Source organism: Antennarius striatus, chromosome 16, assembly GCF_040054535.1.
Source record: "Antennarius striatus isolate MH-2024 chromosome 16, ASM4005453v1, whole genome shotgun sequence".
Lineage (NCBI taxonomy): Eukaryota > Metazoa > Chordata > Actinopteri > Lophiiformes > Antennariidae > Antennarius > Antennarius striatus.
Genome location: NC_090791.1, coordinates 9,617,164 through 9,631,903, shown reverse-complemented (window position 1 = coordinate 9,631,903; position 14,740 = coordinate 9,617,164). Strand labels below are relative to the sequence as shown.

General features: G+C 46.9%; 2 protein-coding genes across 5 annotated transcripts; one reads left to right on the top strand and one right to left on the bottom strand.

The window, feature by feature from the left end:
- The first annotated feature begins 111 nt into the window (after positions 1 to 111).
- cdr2l (cerebellar degeneration-related protein 2-like) lies at positions 112 to 14,699 on the top strand. Its single transcript, XM_068335883.1, has 5 exons — positions 112 to 656; positions 12,031 to 12,143; positions 12,297 to 12,445; positions 12,735 to 12,899; positions 13,014 to 14,699. Exons 1-5 carry the CDS (start codon positions 578 to 580, stop codon positions 13,936 to 13,938), a joined length of 1,431 nt encoding a protein of 476 aa, XP_068191984.1. The 5' UTR covers positions 112 to 577; the 3' UTR covers positions 13,939 to 14,699.
- Positions 913 to 10,608, bottom strand: LOC137609116 (uncharacterized). 4 transcript variants are annotated; one of them, XM_068335882.1, is made up of 5 exons: positions 9,583 to 10,608; positions 9,247 to 9,407; positions 7,180 to 8,112; positions 6,868 to 6,993; positions 2,375 to 2,509 (listed from the first exon to the last, which is right to left on the bottom strand). In XM_068335882.1, exons 3-5 carry the CDS (start codon positions 7,969 to 7,971, stop codon positions 2,483 to 2,485), a joined length of 945 nt encoding a protein of 314 aa, XP_068191983.1. In that variant the 5' UTR covers positions 7,972 to 8,112; positions 9,247 to 9,407; positions 9,583 to 10,608; the 3' UTR covers positions 2,375 to 2,482. The 4 variants fall into 4 exon arrangements, 2 of the variants coding, with proteins under 2 accessions (XP_068191982.1, XP_068191983.1); XR_011038297.1 differs by lacking the exons at positions 6,868 to 6,993; positions 7,180 to 8,112; positions 9,247 to 9,407; positions 9,583 to 10,608 and adding exons at positions 3,520 to 3,663; positions 4,071 to 5,216; positions 5,316 to 6,861 and having other exon boundaries at positions 2,372 to 2,509; XM_068335881.1 differs by lacking the exons at positions 6,868 to 6,993; positions 7,180 to 8,112; positions 9,247 to 9,407; positions 9,583 to 10,608 and adding exons at positions 4,071 to 5,216; positions 5,316 to 6,861 and having other exon boundaries at positions 913 to 2,509.
- Positions 14,700 to 14,740: the final 41 nt, after the last annotated feature.

Here is a 14,740-nt window from a genome sequence, read left to right as displayed (position 1 = left end):
ACAAGTTTTATTTTTGACCTATTTTTCCTATAATAACCTATAATATAGCACATTTCTCTTCTGAAAATTATGAAATAAATGGTCAGAATATGCATTTGAGTACGGGTCAAATGGGAGTCAAAATGGGAACTCTTCTTCCTTAGCTTCAGGATTGTATTTATAACAATTCGAAAGATTGTGCTGCAAACAGCAAATCTTCCGCATGACAGAGTCCTCTCATCTTTGTGACTATTTCCGATTGCACTTGAACGCCTCAGCATCACTCGCCCACTGAGCGGTGAGCGGGCTGTCAAGCGGCTCCTGCGGGGCCCTGCTGCACATCAGACACCGGTGGACCGGACCCAGAGAGGCCGTGGCATTCTCAAGAAGCTGCTTTAGCTCGCATCTGTTGACCTGAACATCCGATTATGACCTCGTTCATCAGCAGGTGCTTCAGTAACCCGCTGGAATTTTGGTCTTACCCATCTTAAAGGGTTGCACGGTCACACAGACAGGCTGTGCCGCTGTTGTCACTTCCGTTCGAGCCAATCGATGACTTAGCCGATCACGCCGTCGGTGCGGAAGTTGATCTGAACTGATGCTCCGTGCGGGAAGGATGGAGGAGTTCGTCACGGAGGAAGAGGAGCCGTGGTACGATCAGCGGGACCTGGAGCAAGGTGAGACATCCTACCTCGTGGGGGGGTCACATCATGTAACAATGCCTCATCCGATCACACTGTACTGCACACCGGATGGGAGTGATTCTGTAAAGGGGGGTGGATGGTTACGTCTATTGTAAAGCATCTCTTGTGTTGAAGTGGAGCCAAATAATATGGTCCTAAAGACCCTTGGTCCTCCAGCTTCGTGTTCGTTTTCTCTTGGTTGTGGACAATTTCTGAACAGAGTTAAATAAACAAAACACTCAGTGAAATGTCGAAGCTTCAAAGTTTATTTTTCAATTGCAAAGAGAATATTCTCGGCACTTTGTCTCATGGGAGATTACTCCCTGCAGAGTGCGAGGATGCACTTGCAGCACATGGATTTTATGCACATCAGAAGGCGGGGTTCACCTGGTATCACAACAGCTGCAAGATAGCAGGCAAGACAGTGGGTTACATTCAGGTGATGTCATGGTGCGCCAATTATCTGAGAAGAGGAAGACGGCCTTGCAGACGGCCTGGCAAGAGGTGATAAGCAGACAGGTCATGAAAACTATCGTAGCTATACGCCAATTATCTAAGAAGATATACGCCAGTTATCAGAGAAGAAAGCGGAAGACGGCCTTGCAAGAGTTTCTGCTCGACTAGCTGTGCAATTATCTAAGAAGATATACGCCAATTATCAGAGAAGAAAGCGGAAGACGGCCTTGCAAGAGTTTCTGCTCGACTAGCTGTGCAAGCAATTTAGCATAAGTCAGCAGTTCTAACTGTCACGTGATGTGACCTAAGATGAACTTTAAGCTCAGTAACTTTCCACATAAAAAGATATAATTCCAACATAACATAAAAAGATATAATTCCAACATAACAAGAAAAAGATATAATTATAAAAAGATATAATTCCAACAATCCCCCTTTTGGACTCGAAAGAGTCCAACACCTAAAATTAAATGTAGAAAATCTGTAGAGCAAAACCTGCTGCCGGGAGAGAACCTTCCGCAGGGTTCCATAACACTAGCATGACATTGAGATGTTGGGAAAAATAGGGGTTTAATGGACAGAGTTAAAGGATTACTTGTGGGGGAGTAATCCCTTTGCAGAGAAAAGAAGGAGCCCAATCCAGAAGTGGGGGGCTGGAACCCATGTTCTGTGGAATACCAAACAGAGGACCAAGAAGCACACCACGGGTCATTAAGGGAGTTGTCACTGTGACCGCAGATGTAAACATCATAGTGTCGCCATGGTGCGCCAGGACCCCTGCAGTTAATTACTTTGCAGAGATCAAAGGTATAAGAAGCTGTAGCCCCCTCAGTGTAGCTAAGCGTTAACCCACCATACTGTTGTAAACATTTGTCAGGAGAGGATGCAGCAGTGACAGCCAAAAGACTAAAAACAAGGAAATACAGCATGTTTTTTTTTTTTTTTTTTTAGACTGAAGATAACGGTTGTTGCTTGTAGAGAGGGAGGTCTTGCACCTTTTCCTCTGGGTTGACCCCTCTGGATACTGGCTCGTCCGGACGCTGGTTGAGAGCGATGCTCGGGAACGCTGCACCGTGACCGCTGGGGTCTCTTCAAAAGCTTAGGTCAGTTACTGAACGTAATTGCCTGCTCTCGGGTTGCTTTGTGACTTTACGCCACGTTGAACAACCACTCACTCGATGTCCTCAGTTGGAGCCGTTGCTCGATGTCCTCAGTTGGGGCGGATGCCCTAGTGGTCGTCACCACTATTAGCAGCTTTTGGAGAGGGGAGAGCGACTCCCGTTGGGGTCTTTGCAGGCCTGGTGGACGTCAGATGAAACCACGTGTCCCCTCTTCCTAGAAGCCGAACTGCGGTTCCGGTTCTCTCAATGACTTGATGGGGACCTGTCCACCTAGGTTCAGACCATTTTCGTTTGATTACTCTCAGCCACACCCATTCACACACATTCACACTTTTTGGTGGTTTCTCCTGTGGTTCTGTGAGATGGGAAAAATTGACTGTTAGTTCGCGGAGGCCTTTTGGGCCTTGGAATCCGGGAACTGGTTCCAATGGAGCTGTGGGAGCTGGAAAAGGTCTGTTAGTGTGTGCCTCAAATGGGGTCCAACCTGTGGATGAATTCAATGACATTCTGACATTCAACAGAGCCACAGGGAGGGCCTGTAGCCAATTCATCTTTGACGAGGCCATGGATTTTGACAATTTTTCTTTGATGTTGCGATTCATTCGTTCGACCTTTCCCTGTGACTGAGGGTGATACACAGCGCCAAAAGTGTGTCTCAATCCCAACATACTTTCCACCTGTTGTAGATGTTTGTTTTTGAAATGAGTTCCATTGTCTGACCTGATTTTTCTCGGAAAACCATGAGTTGGAATGTAATGGTTAACCAAATGTTTCACTACAGAAGCTGCTGTCTCTGCTCTGCATGGATAAGCCTCAGGCCATCCTGAAAAAGAGTCAACAATCACTAACAGGTATCGATACCCATTAACCGATTGGATCATGTCGGTAAAATCCATTGAAATTACCTGACCAGGTGCTGTCACTTCCTGGTCCTGCACCCCTGGAGGTGGTTTAGTTGTTGGCAGGCAATTATGCCTATTGCAAACACTGCAGTCCTGCAGTTCACTTTTCACAATTGTTCTCATGAACGGATGCCACCAGCCACAGAGACGTCTCAGTGTTTCGTCCGTGCCTACGTGGCATGGTCCATGGGCTTCTTGAATCAAAACTTTCAATTGTTTTTGAGGCGGCACAGGTTTACCTTCTTTGTTCCAGATTCCTTCATCATTCTTTTCACCCCCTTTTGCCTTCCACAAACTCCTTTCTTCTGGGCTAGCTTTCACCTGCCACTCTCGGATCACATCATTCGTTATTTTGCAATCAGTTTCTTTGTCACTCACCGAGAGTTGGAGTGCTGGCTGATAACCTGCCACCTTTTTAGCAGCTGCATCTGCTGCGGCGTTTCCATTTGCAATCAGGTCATTTTTTCTGGAATGACCTGGACACTTGATAACAGCAACAGCTTTTGGCAACATCAGCATTTCCTGGAAATGCATTACCTCTTTCAGGTGTTTAATTGGACTTCCTGTTGCTGTCTGATAATTGTTCCGTTGCCATTCACTTAATGCAGTATGTACAACCAAATGAGCATAAGCAGAATCAGTGTAGATATTTACAGTTTGGTCTTTTGCGAGTCCTAGAGCTTCTGCGACTGCTAGGATTTCAGCTCTCTGTGCTGACTGTGGTCCGTCCAGTCTGACTTCCTTAACTGTCTCAAAATCGTCGTTTTGATGTTGAACTATGGCAAAACCTGATTGCAGGCCATCCATGCCTTTAAAACAACATCCGTCGGTGAACAACGTCATGTCGGGGTTAGTCAATGGCTGTTCGTACAAGTCATCTCTGAGTTTTGTGTCGTCTTGGACTTTTTCTGTACAAAAGTGTGGGGTACCTTCAATCAGACCATCAGCCATATTGATCCCTTCATGGATGAAGATGATGTGTGGTTGAGTGATGACCGATTCAATCTTGCGTTGGCGTCCTCCAGTCATGGTGAAGAATTGGCTTGTGATGTATTGGACAGTGCTGTGTCCAGTTCTGATGGTCAGTGGATGATGAAGTACCACGTGGGCAGTTTTCTGGACCAACCTAGCTAGTGCTGAGGCAAAAGATGAACAGGGCGTTTGGCGTTTTTCATAATTGTCCAATGGTGTTGAGACATACATACAGACGTTTCGTTCTCCTCTATCCCCCTTTTGAAAAAGCACAGCAGAAACACTGCTTGCTTTTTCAGCCACATCGAGGAAAAACATCTTATTGTAGTCAGGAATGGAAAGAGATGTAGCAGAGGCCAAACATGCCTTAAGGTGAGAAAAGGCAGCATCAGCGTCCGGAGTCCAGGCCAAAGCGGCTGAAAGGTTCCGCATGCCGACTTCCTTGACCATAGCACGGAGAGGATGCGTGCACTCTGAGAAGTCAACAACATGATGGCGAGAGTAGTTACACAACCCCAGAAAAGCTAGCATTTGCTTCACGGTAGATGGACGAGCAGAGTGTAAAATGTCTTCTCTGTGCGAGGAGGAGAGGCCTGTGCCCATCCGGGATACACAGCGACCAAGGAAAGAGACTTGAGTTCTGGCAACTTGAATTTTGGATTTAGAAACTTTAAGGCCTACTTCATGGAGACGAAGGAGCAGAGAGTGAGTCGTGTCCAGACAGGATTGCTCTGATGGAGCCGCAACCAGGAGGTCATCGACGTACTGGACGAGGAGCACACCGGGCGGAAGAGACAAAGGTTTCAGAAGCTCACGAAGATGGACGTTGAAGAGACCAGGAGAAAGGAGGAACCCCATGGGCAGACAGTTGTAGGAGTATCTCCTTCCATCCCAGGTGAAGGCCAGATAAGGTTTCATGGATGGATGAAGAGGAATACTGAAAAAAGCATTAGCCAAGTCGATGACAGTGAAGTGAGTGTGAGAGGGCGACAACAGTGAGAGTGCAGCATGAGGGTTCGGGACCGGAAGGGTGGGAGTGGTGACTGCAGCATTTATAGCTCTCAAATCATGGACCATCCTCCATTTGCCTGTACCTTTCTTTTCTACAGGGAGAATGGGTGTATTAAAAGGAGAGCTTTCAATTAGAGCAAGCACACCAGCTTCAAGCAACCCGTTTATGGTCTCAGTTACACCGGCCTTACCCTTCGCAGGAACCGGATATTGAGGAACCCAAATGGGACCCGGTTTCATTTGAAACGTGACTGGCGTGACGTCACAACGACCGACATCCGTAGGACCCTGGGTCCAGAGGGAGTCGGGAAGAGAGTCAATCAGCGCAGGTGCCAAATCGCTGTCGGATGTTTCTCTGCCATGGTGCCTGTCCAGGACGCTGTGTTCTAGGACGGAAGGGATCACAAATTCTGGAGACAAAATGCGATATGAGTCAAGAGATGCAGAATAGTGCAAACCAGAGTAGAATGTCGGCTTCCAATCATCAGCATCGATGCAAGCTTTCACGAAGGGACCCAGATCTTTCTGTGTGTGTTTTGGGGAGACAGCCAAGGAGACATGAGGATAGCAAGGCGGCATCGAAGGATCTGGAGGATCATCCATACGATACCACTTCTGCTGTTCGGGCGTCAAGGATACGGCCCAAGCCACACCCTGAGGTCCTACGTAGAGATCTTGGAGAGAGAGATCCCACGGGAGTCCTTCCACCTCCTGGAAGGCTCCCAGGAAAATTGTGTCTTCCATCCTGTCATAATACAGAGTACAATGCAAAGCGTCAGAGACCAGATCATAGGGGCGTAGGTGACGGACCCAGGGCGACCACTTTGTCCAGAAAGTCTCAACAGGAGTCCACTGTCCAGCATCAGTGTCCATCACAACCCAAAAGATGTCAGCATACATGCACACCACAGCAACTTTGGCATGTACCGGAAACATGGTGTTGACGGGGTTGGTGGCAGACAGGCACAGTCGGGATGATCCATCCGGAAACATCAGTTGCAGGCCGTCGGCAGAACACTTTATCAAAGGACACAACTTGCACATTAAATCACGCCCTAAAAGATTGGCAGGGCTGGAGGGAGCCAGGATAAAGGAGTGAGTTAATAACTGGTTGTGTGCAGAAACCAAAATGGAGGAAGTCTTTGGCAGGGCAATTTCTTCACCCTTGAACCCAACTAAAGGAATTACGTCATTGGTGACATAGGCGCCAGGAGGAAGCCGTTGGATGGTGGAATAACGGGCACCAGTATCAACCATAAAAGGAGTTGACACTCCTCCTACCGTAATGGTGATCATAGGCTCCTGCATGCCTATGTCCGTGGGTTCAGGGCATCTTCATTGTGAGAACTGTTCACCAGGGGGCAGACGCTGGCGATTCGGGACGGGCGAACCTTGGTTGGAGTCCACTGGGCGGCGCTGTTGGTACTGCTGCCGATCTAGAGACTGCCACCGTCCCATGTCTCTGCCACGTCCACGAGGGCGTTGGAATCCACGACCACGCCCCCTAGGTGGGGGCCTCTCGGGGCAATCTTTGACCCAATGACCTTCTCTGCCACAGCGGAAACATACGTAACGTTGAGTGTCAGCCCCACCCCAAGATCGTGGCCCCGACTGATACATCATTCTATCTGCATCATCAGGTGGAAGAGCAGAGGCAGGAGAGGAAACAGAGTCCTCTTTCTTCTTGATGTCCTGGATCTGCATGACGGTCAATTGAGAAACAGCAGTTTGATGTTTTTCTACCTTAGTATCTTTTTCTTTGGCATGTCTCCTCAGAAAGTGTCTCAGGCAGGAACACCACCGGTCATCCGTCATTTCAGCCAGATCTGGTATGTTTTCCATGGCGGTAACCACTGTTTTGGGAATCCCCTTCAAAATGGAAGCTCGAAAGACTGAGTCATGGAAAGGCGAAGTATTATGTAGAAAACCTGTTTTAATGTGATATTCAGTTTTGGCCCGATCAACGTAAGTAGTCGCGTCCTCTCCAACTTTTGGAGTGAACACCATGTCATGGACAGCACACAGAGGCAAAGGGAAATGTGCGTTAAGACCTACGTCAATGCGGTCCAAATTTTCGTGGTCTAGAGGTTCATCTTTAGCCATACGACCCACCCCTGTTTCCTCTAGAACCTGTGGTAAGATAGACAAAGGACATACTTTAGTTAAAATCATTTGCATGTCACCACCACACAAGTCGTGGCCCATAGCCTGACGCTGCACGGATGCAAACCAATTGCGTCCCCCCGATGAAATAGGTGGCAATGTCTGAAGCATGGCATTGAGATCTGCTGCAGGGAAAGGGCGGTAGACGGCAACACGCCGTCCGGAGTTGGGGTCCACTGTATCCATCAATGGAGCTTGTACAGCGGCTCTGGATCGAGTCACAGGTCCCTCTGAGGTGGGCTGACAGGGAGGCGGGGTTGGAGGCCGGGGAGGGAGAGAAGGGAGGGGAAGAGCGGAGACGGGAGGTTCCGCTGCTGGAGGCCGGGGAGGGAGAGAAGGGAGGGGAAGAGCGGAGACGGGAGGTTCCACTCGGGAAGAGAGGCGACAGAGCTGTTCCTGAAGTGCAGCCACCTGTTTCTGTAAAGTGGAATGTTGTTCGTTGTCAAATGATACCTCATGATGTTTGAGTGACGTCTTGAAGTGTTCCTCCGCTTCTTGTTCTGCTTGTAGGACCCTCTGACGGAGTTCGTCTCTGACGCTGCGGGAGGCATTCCCTCTGCGCAGCAGCTCCGTCTTGAACTCACTCAGGGCAAGCCTCAGGTCCGGATAAGTTTTACTGGTCCTGAGGATTTCTTCAAACTCATCTTTAAGCTGTTTGTTAGCTCGTTCACAGGGCGCGGCCATGATTCTGACATGTTCCGGTACCACTTTACCTTACGTCGCGGGTGTGGGCGCGGATGGGGCGGTCTGATCCATGTGCAGTTTCCCGCTGGTGATGTTCCAGACTGGTGCCTGGAAGTATAGTGACGGCGGGTCTGGTCTGGTCTGAGTCAGAGTCAGAGTCTGTTGTAATTCTGCATAAGGATTACTGGCAAACGGGTTAGTTTTGGAAAAAACAGATGCAAAATTCTCCCCCAGATAAGGAGGCGGGTCAGGATTATTCCAAGCACACTTTTCTTTGACCTCTTGTCTACTTACTCTGACTGATCCTCCCATTGACAGCAATCGTACATGTGACTTAACTTTTTCCACCTTTACATATGACTCTCGTGCCCGCCTTCCTGGAATACTGATTCTATTTGTTGCAGAGACAGTTGTGGCCAGTACATTTAACTTTTTAATGCATGCTTTTTCAACCTCTTTCATCAGTAAGACGAATGATTTTTTGGATGTTAGCGGTGGTAACCATCCTTTTTACAGCAATCTTCAAACCAATCTTTCATTTCAGACTCCGTCTTACTGCGGATCTTTGTGGGCAGTCCCTCGGATGCCACTAAAATAGCAATTTTTGCTTGATTTTCTAATGGTGCACCATCTGGGTCGTCTGGAATTAAGTTCCAGTTGAACCAGTCTGTTTCCCGATCGAATTCACCTTCCATTGTAAATTCTATTAGGCCTTTTCCCAATTTAGTTAAGAAAATTCGGCGTCGTTTCCTCCGAGAACCTCAACACGGAACTCAGTATCACTCGACCCACGATCCCGGATCGTTTCACTAATATTCCCAGACGGGCGTCCCAGACGCAAAATCTCTAGCGCGCAGGATGTCCCAGACAATCCTCTCAGTCTACTCAGTTATGGAAGAATTTACCAGACGTTTTTAGCCAATAGTTTGCTTTAACCTCTACAGCCTAATGTCATCAGCTGGGGCAACCCCACAAACTCTTTGAGCAACCGCAGCATTAAAACAACTAGGTTTGAACGTCTGTAAACCTAGTTGAGTGTTCTTACTGTAAGAATAATTTAGGTGTAAGAACCACCAGACGCTGACACAAAGTATAATTAAAAGACCGATCAATCCAAACAGCGTCCGGTTTGACATTCACAAAAAGACGTCTATTAAATCAAATCACTGGTGTTCGAGTCAATGATTCTAGAACGTTTTCCAAATAGGGAAAGACAGATTTTAACCTTATACTGACAGGCAGAGACAAGGCCCTAAGAGGCAAAGTTCCTCTTACCTTACAAGTCGGGGTACCCTTTGGAGTTGTCTCTGTCCGGCAGGAGTCCAGCCAAGATCACGTCGGGGTCACCAAATGTTGAAGTGGAGCCAAATAATATGGTCCTAAAGACCCTTGGTCCTCCAGCTTCGTGTTCGTTTTCTCTTGGTTGTGGACAATTTCTGAACAGAGTTAAATAAACAAAACACTCAGTGAAATGTCGAAGCTTCAAAGTTTATTTTTCAATTGCAAAGAGAATATTCTCGGCACTTTGTCTCATGGGAGATTACTCCCTGCAGAGTGCGAGGATGCACTTGCAGCACATGGATTTTATGCACATCAGAAGGCGGGGTTCACCTGGTATCACAACAGCTGCAAGATAGCAGGCAAGACAGTGGGTTACATTCAGGTGATGTCATGGTGCGCCAATTATCTGAGAAGAGGAAGACGGCCTTGCAGACGGCCTGGCAAGAGGTGATAAGCAGACAGGTCATGAAAACTATCGTAGCTATACGCCAATTATCTAAGAAGATATACGCCAGTTATCAGAGAAGAAAGCGGAAGACGGCCTTGCAAGAGTTTCTGCTCGACTAGCTGTGCAATTATCTAAGAAGATATACGCCAATTATCAGAGAAGAAAGCGGAAGACGGCCTTGCAAGAGTTTCTGCTCGACTAGCTGTGCAAGCAATTTAGCATAAGTCAGCAGTTCTAACTGTCACGTGATGTGACCTAAGATGAACTTTAAGCTCAGTAACTTTCCACATAAAAAGATATAATTCCAACATAACATAAAAAGATATAATTCCAACATAACAAGAAAAAGATATAATTATAAAAAGATATAATTCCAACACTTGTCACCAATTAATTTCATACAAGAGCGGCCGCACGATGAAAACTGCACGTCTTCCTCTGCTCTTCATCACTGCTGTCTTCCTCTGCCAATTATTTTTCTCATCAACAGTATCCTATAAGTATCCGCTGGCTGCCTGGGTGAATGCTGCCTTTACCGTCTCTCCTCACATCCTCCGTCTCTAAAGCTGTAAATGCATCACACACATTATATATCATGGATTGTTTTGGATGTGATTCAGGATGTGTGTGGTAAAGACGGAACCAAGCCCTGACACCTCCGCGGCCTCCAAGTCTTATTGCTCGTCATCGATAGCTCAGTTCGATGAGATTGATTTTGTGACAGATCGAACGAGCCAGTAGTCATCTCTGTGGTGCAAGGAAATCTGTGTGTTTTGTGTTCGCTGTTCCGCTTCCTGCATCTTCACACATCTATGACGTGTGCAGTGTGCGGTGCGGCGGTGCGTCTCATCAGTAATGACATAAGCGGATGCACTTTCACACCCCTGGGAGTAGTGTGAGTGGCCTCAGCGTTACCCCCAGACCCCGCGATCACCTGCTGATCATATATATATATATATATATATATATATATATATATATATATATATATATATATATATATATATATATATGTGTGTGTGTGTGTGTGTGTGTGTGTGTGTGTGTGTGTGTGTGTGTGTGTGTGTGTGTGTGTGTGTGTGTGTGTGTGTGTGTGTGTAAATATATATGTAAATATATATATTTATGTATATATAAATGCATATGTATATTTATCAGGACAGATGGATGTGATGTGGTGATGTCATGTTTGCTGACGTCATGTTCAGAATGTGACATTCGCATCACATGAGCCAGTGTTGAGTGATGACACAACATGTTTGCCGCGGGGTGTTGTGAGCAGATGTGATGGGGTTGGGGGATGTGGTTGTGTGTCTGGTAATTGGTGTCCTCGTGTGGGTGCTGGGATTCGTATGCGTATTACATAACAATGACTCGTCATGTGACTGTTATGAGTCGGTGGGGCCCCGGGGTGAAGCCCTGCTGATCCTTCTCAGCACACAGTGATAGAACTAATCAGACTGTTGAAAGTACAGCCAGTATTTGTCTCTCTCTTGACACTGTGGTGATCTAACACTGTTCACTAATGGATGTGAGGAGGCCTGTTTCTTGCTACTGCACAGTGTGAACTCCAAGAGCACCAAGATAGAAAATCTCCCCAGTCTGGCTACAGTTGGAAGGATAATGATTATATTCTGTACTTTACTGTGTATATACTGCTCGTGTATGTATATATATAAATGTATGTACACAATATAAAAATATATATAAGCTGTTTGCAATAAATACATAAATTCAAAAGGGACATTGTAATTAGCTCAATGGGATTTCTGTTTTAGCATGAAAAAACTCTCTGACTGTACTGCTAAAGGTCCATGAGGGGTGGAGCTGTGTTTTACAAAATCTGATTTTGAAAATTCATGCTGTTAAGAGGGAGGAATTATTTGGTCTACAGCAATCAGTAAAAGTAGTAAAATATTGTTACTGCAAACAGCTTGTAAACTGTGTTTGTGTTTCTCTATAGCAGAGATTGAATGATTCTGCTTCCAACTGTAGCTTTCTTTACACCAGAGGAACAACATGAATAATGTATTCTTTTAGCTGTGCTGCAGTGCTGAGGGCGGCTTCAGTGGAGTCATTGCTGCACAGGCCCCTGTTGGGCAGATGGTTGCACATCAGCACTGATATCAAGTGTTCTAAAGCAAACTGACCGCTCACAATGATTACGTTCAAAAAGCTTGACATACACTTCAGCTGCAGTAAGTGCTTCTGGCGAGGCTTCTGAGTCCTCCGGGGTGACGAGTTCCAACACCACGCATGGAATTCACATGTTAGACGCTCTCTCTGCTTTCTGTTTCTGACGTCTCGTCCTCTTTCTTGGCTCCTGTCAGACCTGCATTTGGCAGCTGAGCTCGGCAAGACTCTGCTGGAACGCAACAAGGACCTGGAGGACTCCCTACAACACATGTACATCAACAATGAGGAGCAAGTGCAAGAGATCGAGGTACGCCTGTTCCATCCATGACTTGTCACCGATTTTAAACAAGTCCTTGAGAGGAAATCTCAAGTTTAACCAGACTGCAGATTCTACTTTATGAGCGGTAGCAGCAGACGTTAGGCAGAATCTGTTTTGACGCTGAGCTTGTGGTCCTCATAGTACCTGTCCAAGCAGCTGGAAATGTTGAGAGAAATGAACGAACAACATGCAAAGGTGTACGAGCAGCTGGATGTGACCGCCAGAGAGCTGGAGATCACGAACGAGAAGCTGGTGCTGGAGAGCAAAGCCTCACAGCAGAAAATAGACAGGTGAGCATCAACCGCTGGACACCAGGGTTCCAGTCCCGTCCTCCATTCATGCATGCATGAATACTGCACTCACTTTCTTTTTCTTTCTTTACAACCGAAGATCAAAGTTCATTACAAATCACATTAGTAGGCTAAAGTAGCTTTCAATGGCTGCCTCTGTTCATTCTAAATCTGCTCCTTTGCATTCTTTGCTTTAACAGATTCACTGATGTGGTAATGGTGTATACAGAGAATTAAATCACCTTAATGACCCAACAGGCACTGAACAAACCATTGTGTGTGTGCACAGGTTGATGGGCACCATGCACACCTTGCAGGGTCAGGTGGATAGTCTGACGTCTCGCATGGAGGAGCTGCGAACTCTGGAGGAACTGAGGGTTCGAAGAGAGAAGAAGGAACGGCGCAAGACAGTCCACTCTTTTCCCTGTCTCAAAGAGCTCTGCACTGCACCGAGGTCACTCTCTGTTCTTGTTTCACTTGTAGGCATTTGTAATTGACATGTGAATTTAATTTAGCAGAAAGTAAAGTATCACTTCATGATGTGATGTGCTGCGGTTCTTTTTGTCAGGTACGAGGATGGCTTTCTGCTTGCTAACCCAGGCAGTGTAGATCTTGCTGATAGACAGCCAGCAGATGAGGAGAATGACCGCCTGAGAGACATCGTATCCTCCCTGCGTATAGCCATGGCCGGTGAGCGTTCAAAGAGGGAGCGTGCTGAAAGGGAGTGCGCCACTGTGCTGCAGGAGTTTGAGCGTCTGGAGCAGCGTCTCTCTGGAGCAGAGGGTTGCCAGCTGCGGGTTCAGGAGTTGGAGGCTGAGCTCCAGGAGATGCAACAGCTGAGAAAATCCAGGATGTGTCTGATCGGGGGCATGGAGGATGGATTAGAGGCACTGTTGAATAACGGTCCTGAGACAGACACCCCAGAGGAGGACACTGCATTGGAAGAAGGAGGTGAAGCAGAGGTGGATGGTTCAGGACAGCAGGGGGGTCCAGTGCGGAAAAGCTGCAGCGACACGGCTCTGAACGCCATCTCAGCCCGCGACGCTTCCGGCAGGCGTCAGGGCAGCTACGCCCTCCACGCCAACGGCGTGCGCAAACGTGGCATGTCCATCCTGCGGGAGGTGGACGAGCAGTATCACGCCCTGTTGGAGAAGTACGAGGAGCTGCTGGGGAAGTGCCGGCGTCACGAGGAGAGCTTGTGCCACGCTGGCGTGCAGACCTCACGGCCCGTCTCCAGAGACCCCTCCATGAAGGAGTACAGCATGGCCTCTGCCAGCCCTTCCACAGCAGGAGCTTTTGCCGCCCCTCCCACCCCACCTCAAACTCCCTCCACCCCCGAGGCGATGGAGGGGATCAGCAGGCAGGTGGAGCAGGTGGACAAACGGCTCAGTCAGAACACGCCGGAGTACAAGGCCCTGTTCAAAGAGATCTTCTCCCGCTTGCAGAAGACCAAGAGTGACATGAACTCCAAGAGCAGGAAGAGTAAGAAATGAGATGAAACAAGCACTGGAAACAGGCACAAGACTTATCCCTATTTACGTCTGTTCGGACGTAGGGTGGGTGATGAATGCGTATGCGTATTGTTAGCAGTGAACACCTCCATCAACTTGCCAAATGTTGAATTTCATTATTTGGACGGAGGATGTGGATGCAACGGCTTTTTTTTGAGTGGCCATGAAGTAATAAAAAGCCAGATAATTTATTGGAACAAAAAAATATCAGATTTTGATATAAGTTCTCGCATTTGTAACCCATTTCTGTAAAAAAAGAAATTAAGAAGCTAAATAACAGGATGATGATATATGACTGTGTACATTGTATTGGATTGCACTGTGCAAATGTTTGGAGATCTGTCTACTTATGCATATATTAAAACTTCACTGGCGAAGCTGTTGACATCTGAAGTAGTAGATACCCTTGTAATATTTTTAAAAGGTCTACAGAAGAATGATCAGTTTCTGATCTGTTGATCATCAATAATCAATTTAGCACTGCAGCATTAAACTGTCAAAGCCATTCCTGCAAAAGCAACTTAAATATTTGATCCTGAAATTTAAATTCTCCAGTCTGGGAACCACATCACGTGATATTATAGTTGCATAACACTGGACTCCCAAACAGGTAAAACAATTTGAAAAAAAATCTTATTTCCCTATTTTTGCTACTTTTAAGGTTAATGGAAACTTGTCTCTTCAGGATTTTCAATTGATGTTTAACAGATGAGTGAAGAGGCCGACGTGATCGAGCTAAAGGAGGGACCTATTCAAATCATCCATCAGAACGAATGAGTGAACC

Bases quoted from the DNA above. Each gene is read 5' to 3' on its own strand.
- cdr2l (XM_068335883.1), top strand. From the start codon at position 578: ATGCTCCGTGCGGGAAGGATGGAGGAGTTCGTCACGGAGGAAGAGGAG. The intron at 657-12,030 runs GTGAGACATCCT...GGCTCCTGTCAG, and splicing joins TCAGCGGGACCTGGAGCAAG to ACCTGCATTTGGCAGCTGAG. The intron at 12,446-12,734 runs GTGAGCATCAAC...GTGTGTGCACAG, and splicing joins TCACAGCAGAAAATAGACAG to GTTGATGGGCACCATGCACA.
- LOC137609116 (XM_068335881.1), bottom strand. From the start codon at position 6,432: ATGCAGGAGCCTATGATCACCATTACGGTAGGAGGAGTGTCAACTCCT. The intron at 5,217-5,315 runs GTAAGGCCGGTG...TTCTCCCTGTAG, and splicing joins ATATCCGGTTCCTGCGAAGG to AAAAGAAAGGTACAGGCAAA. The intron at 2,510-4,070 runs GTACCCCACACT...GTCTGAACCTAG, and splicing joins GGCTGATGGTCTGATTGAAG to GTGGACAGGTCCCCATCAAG.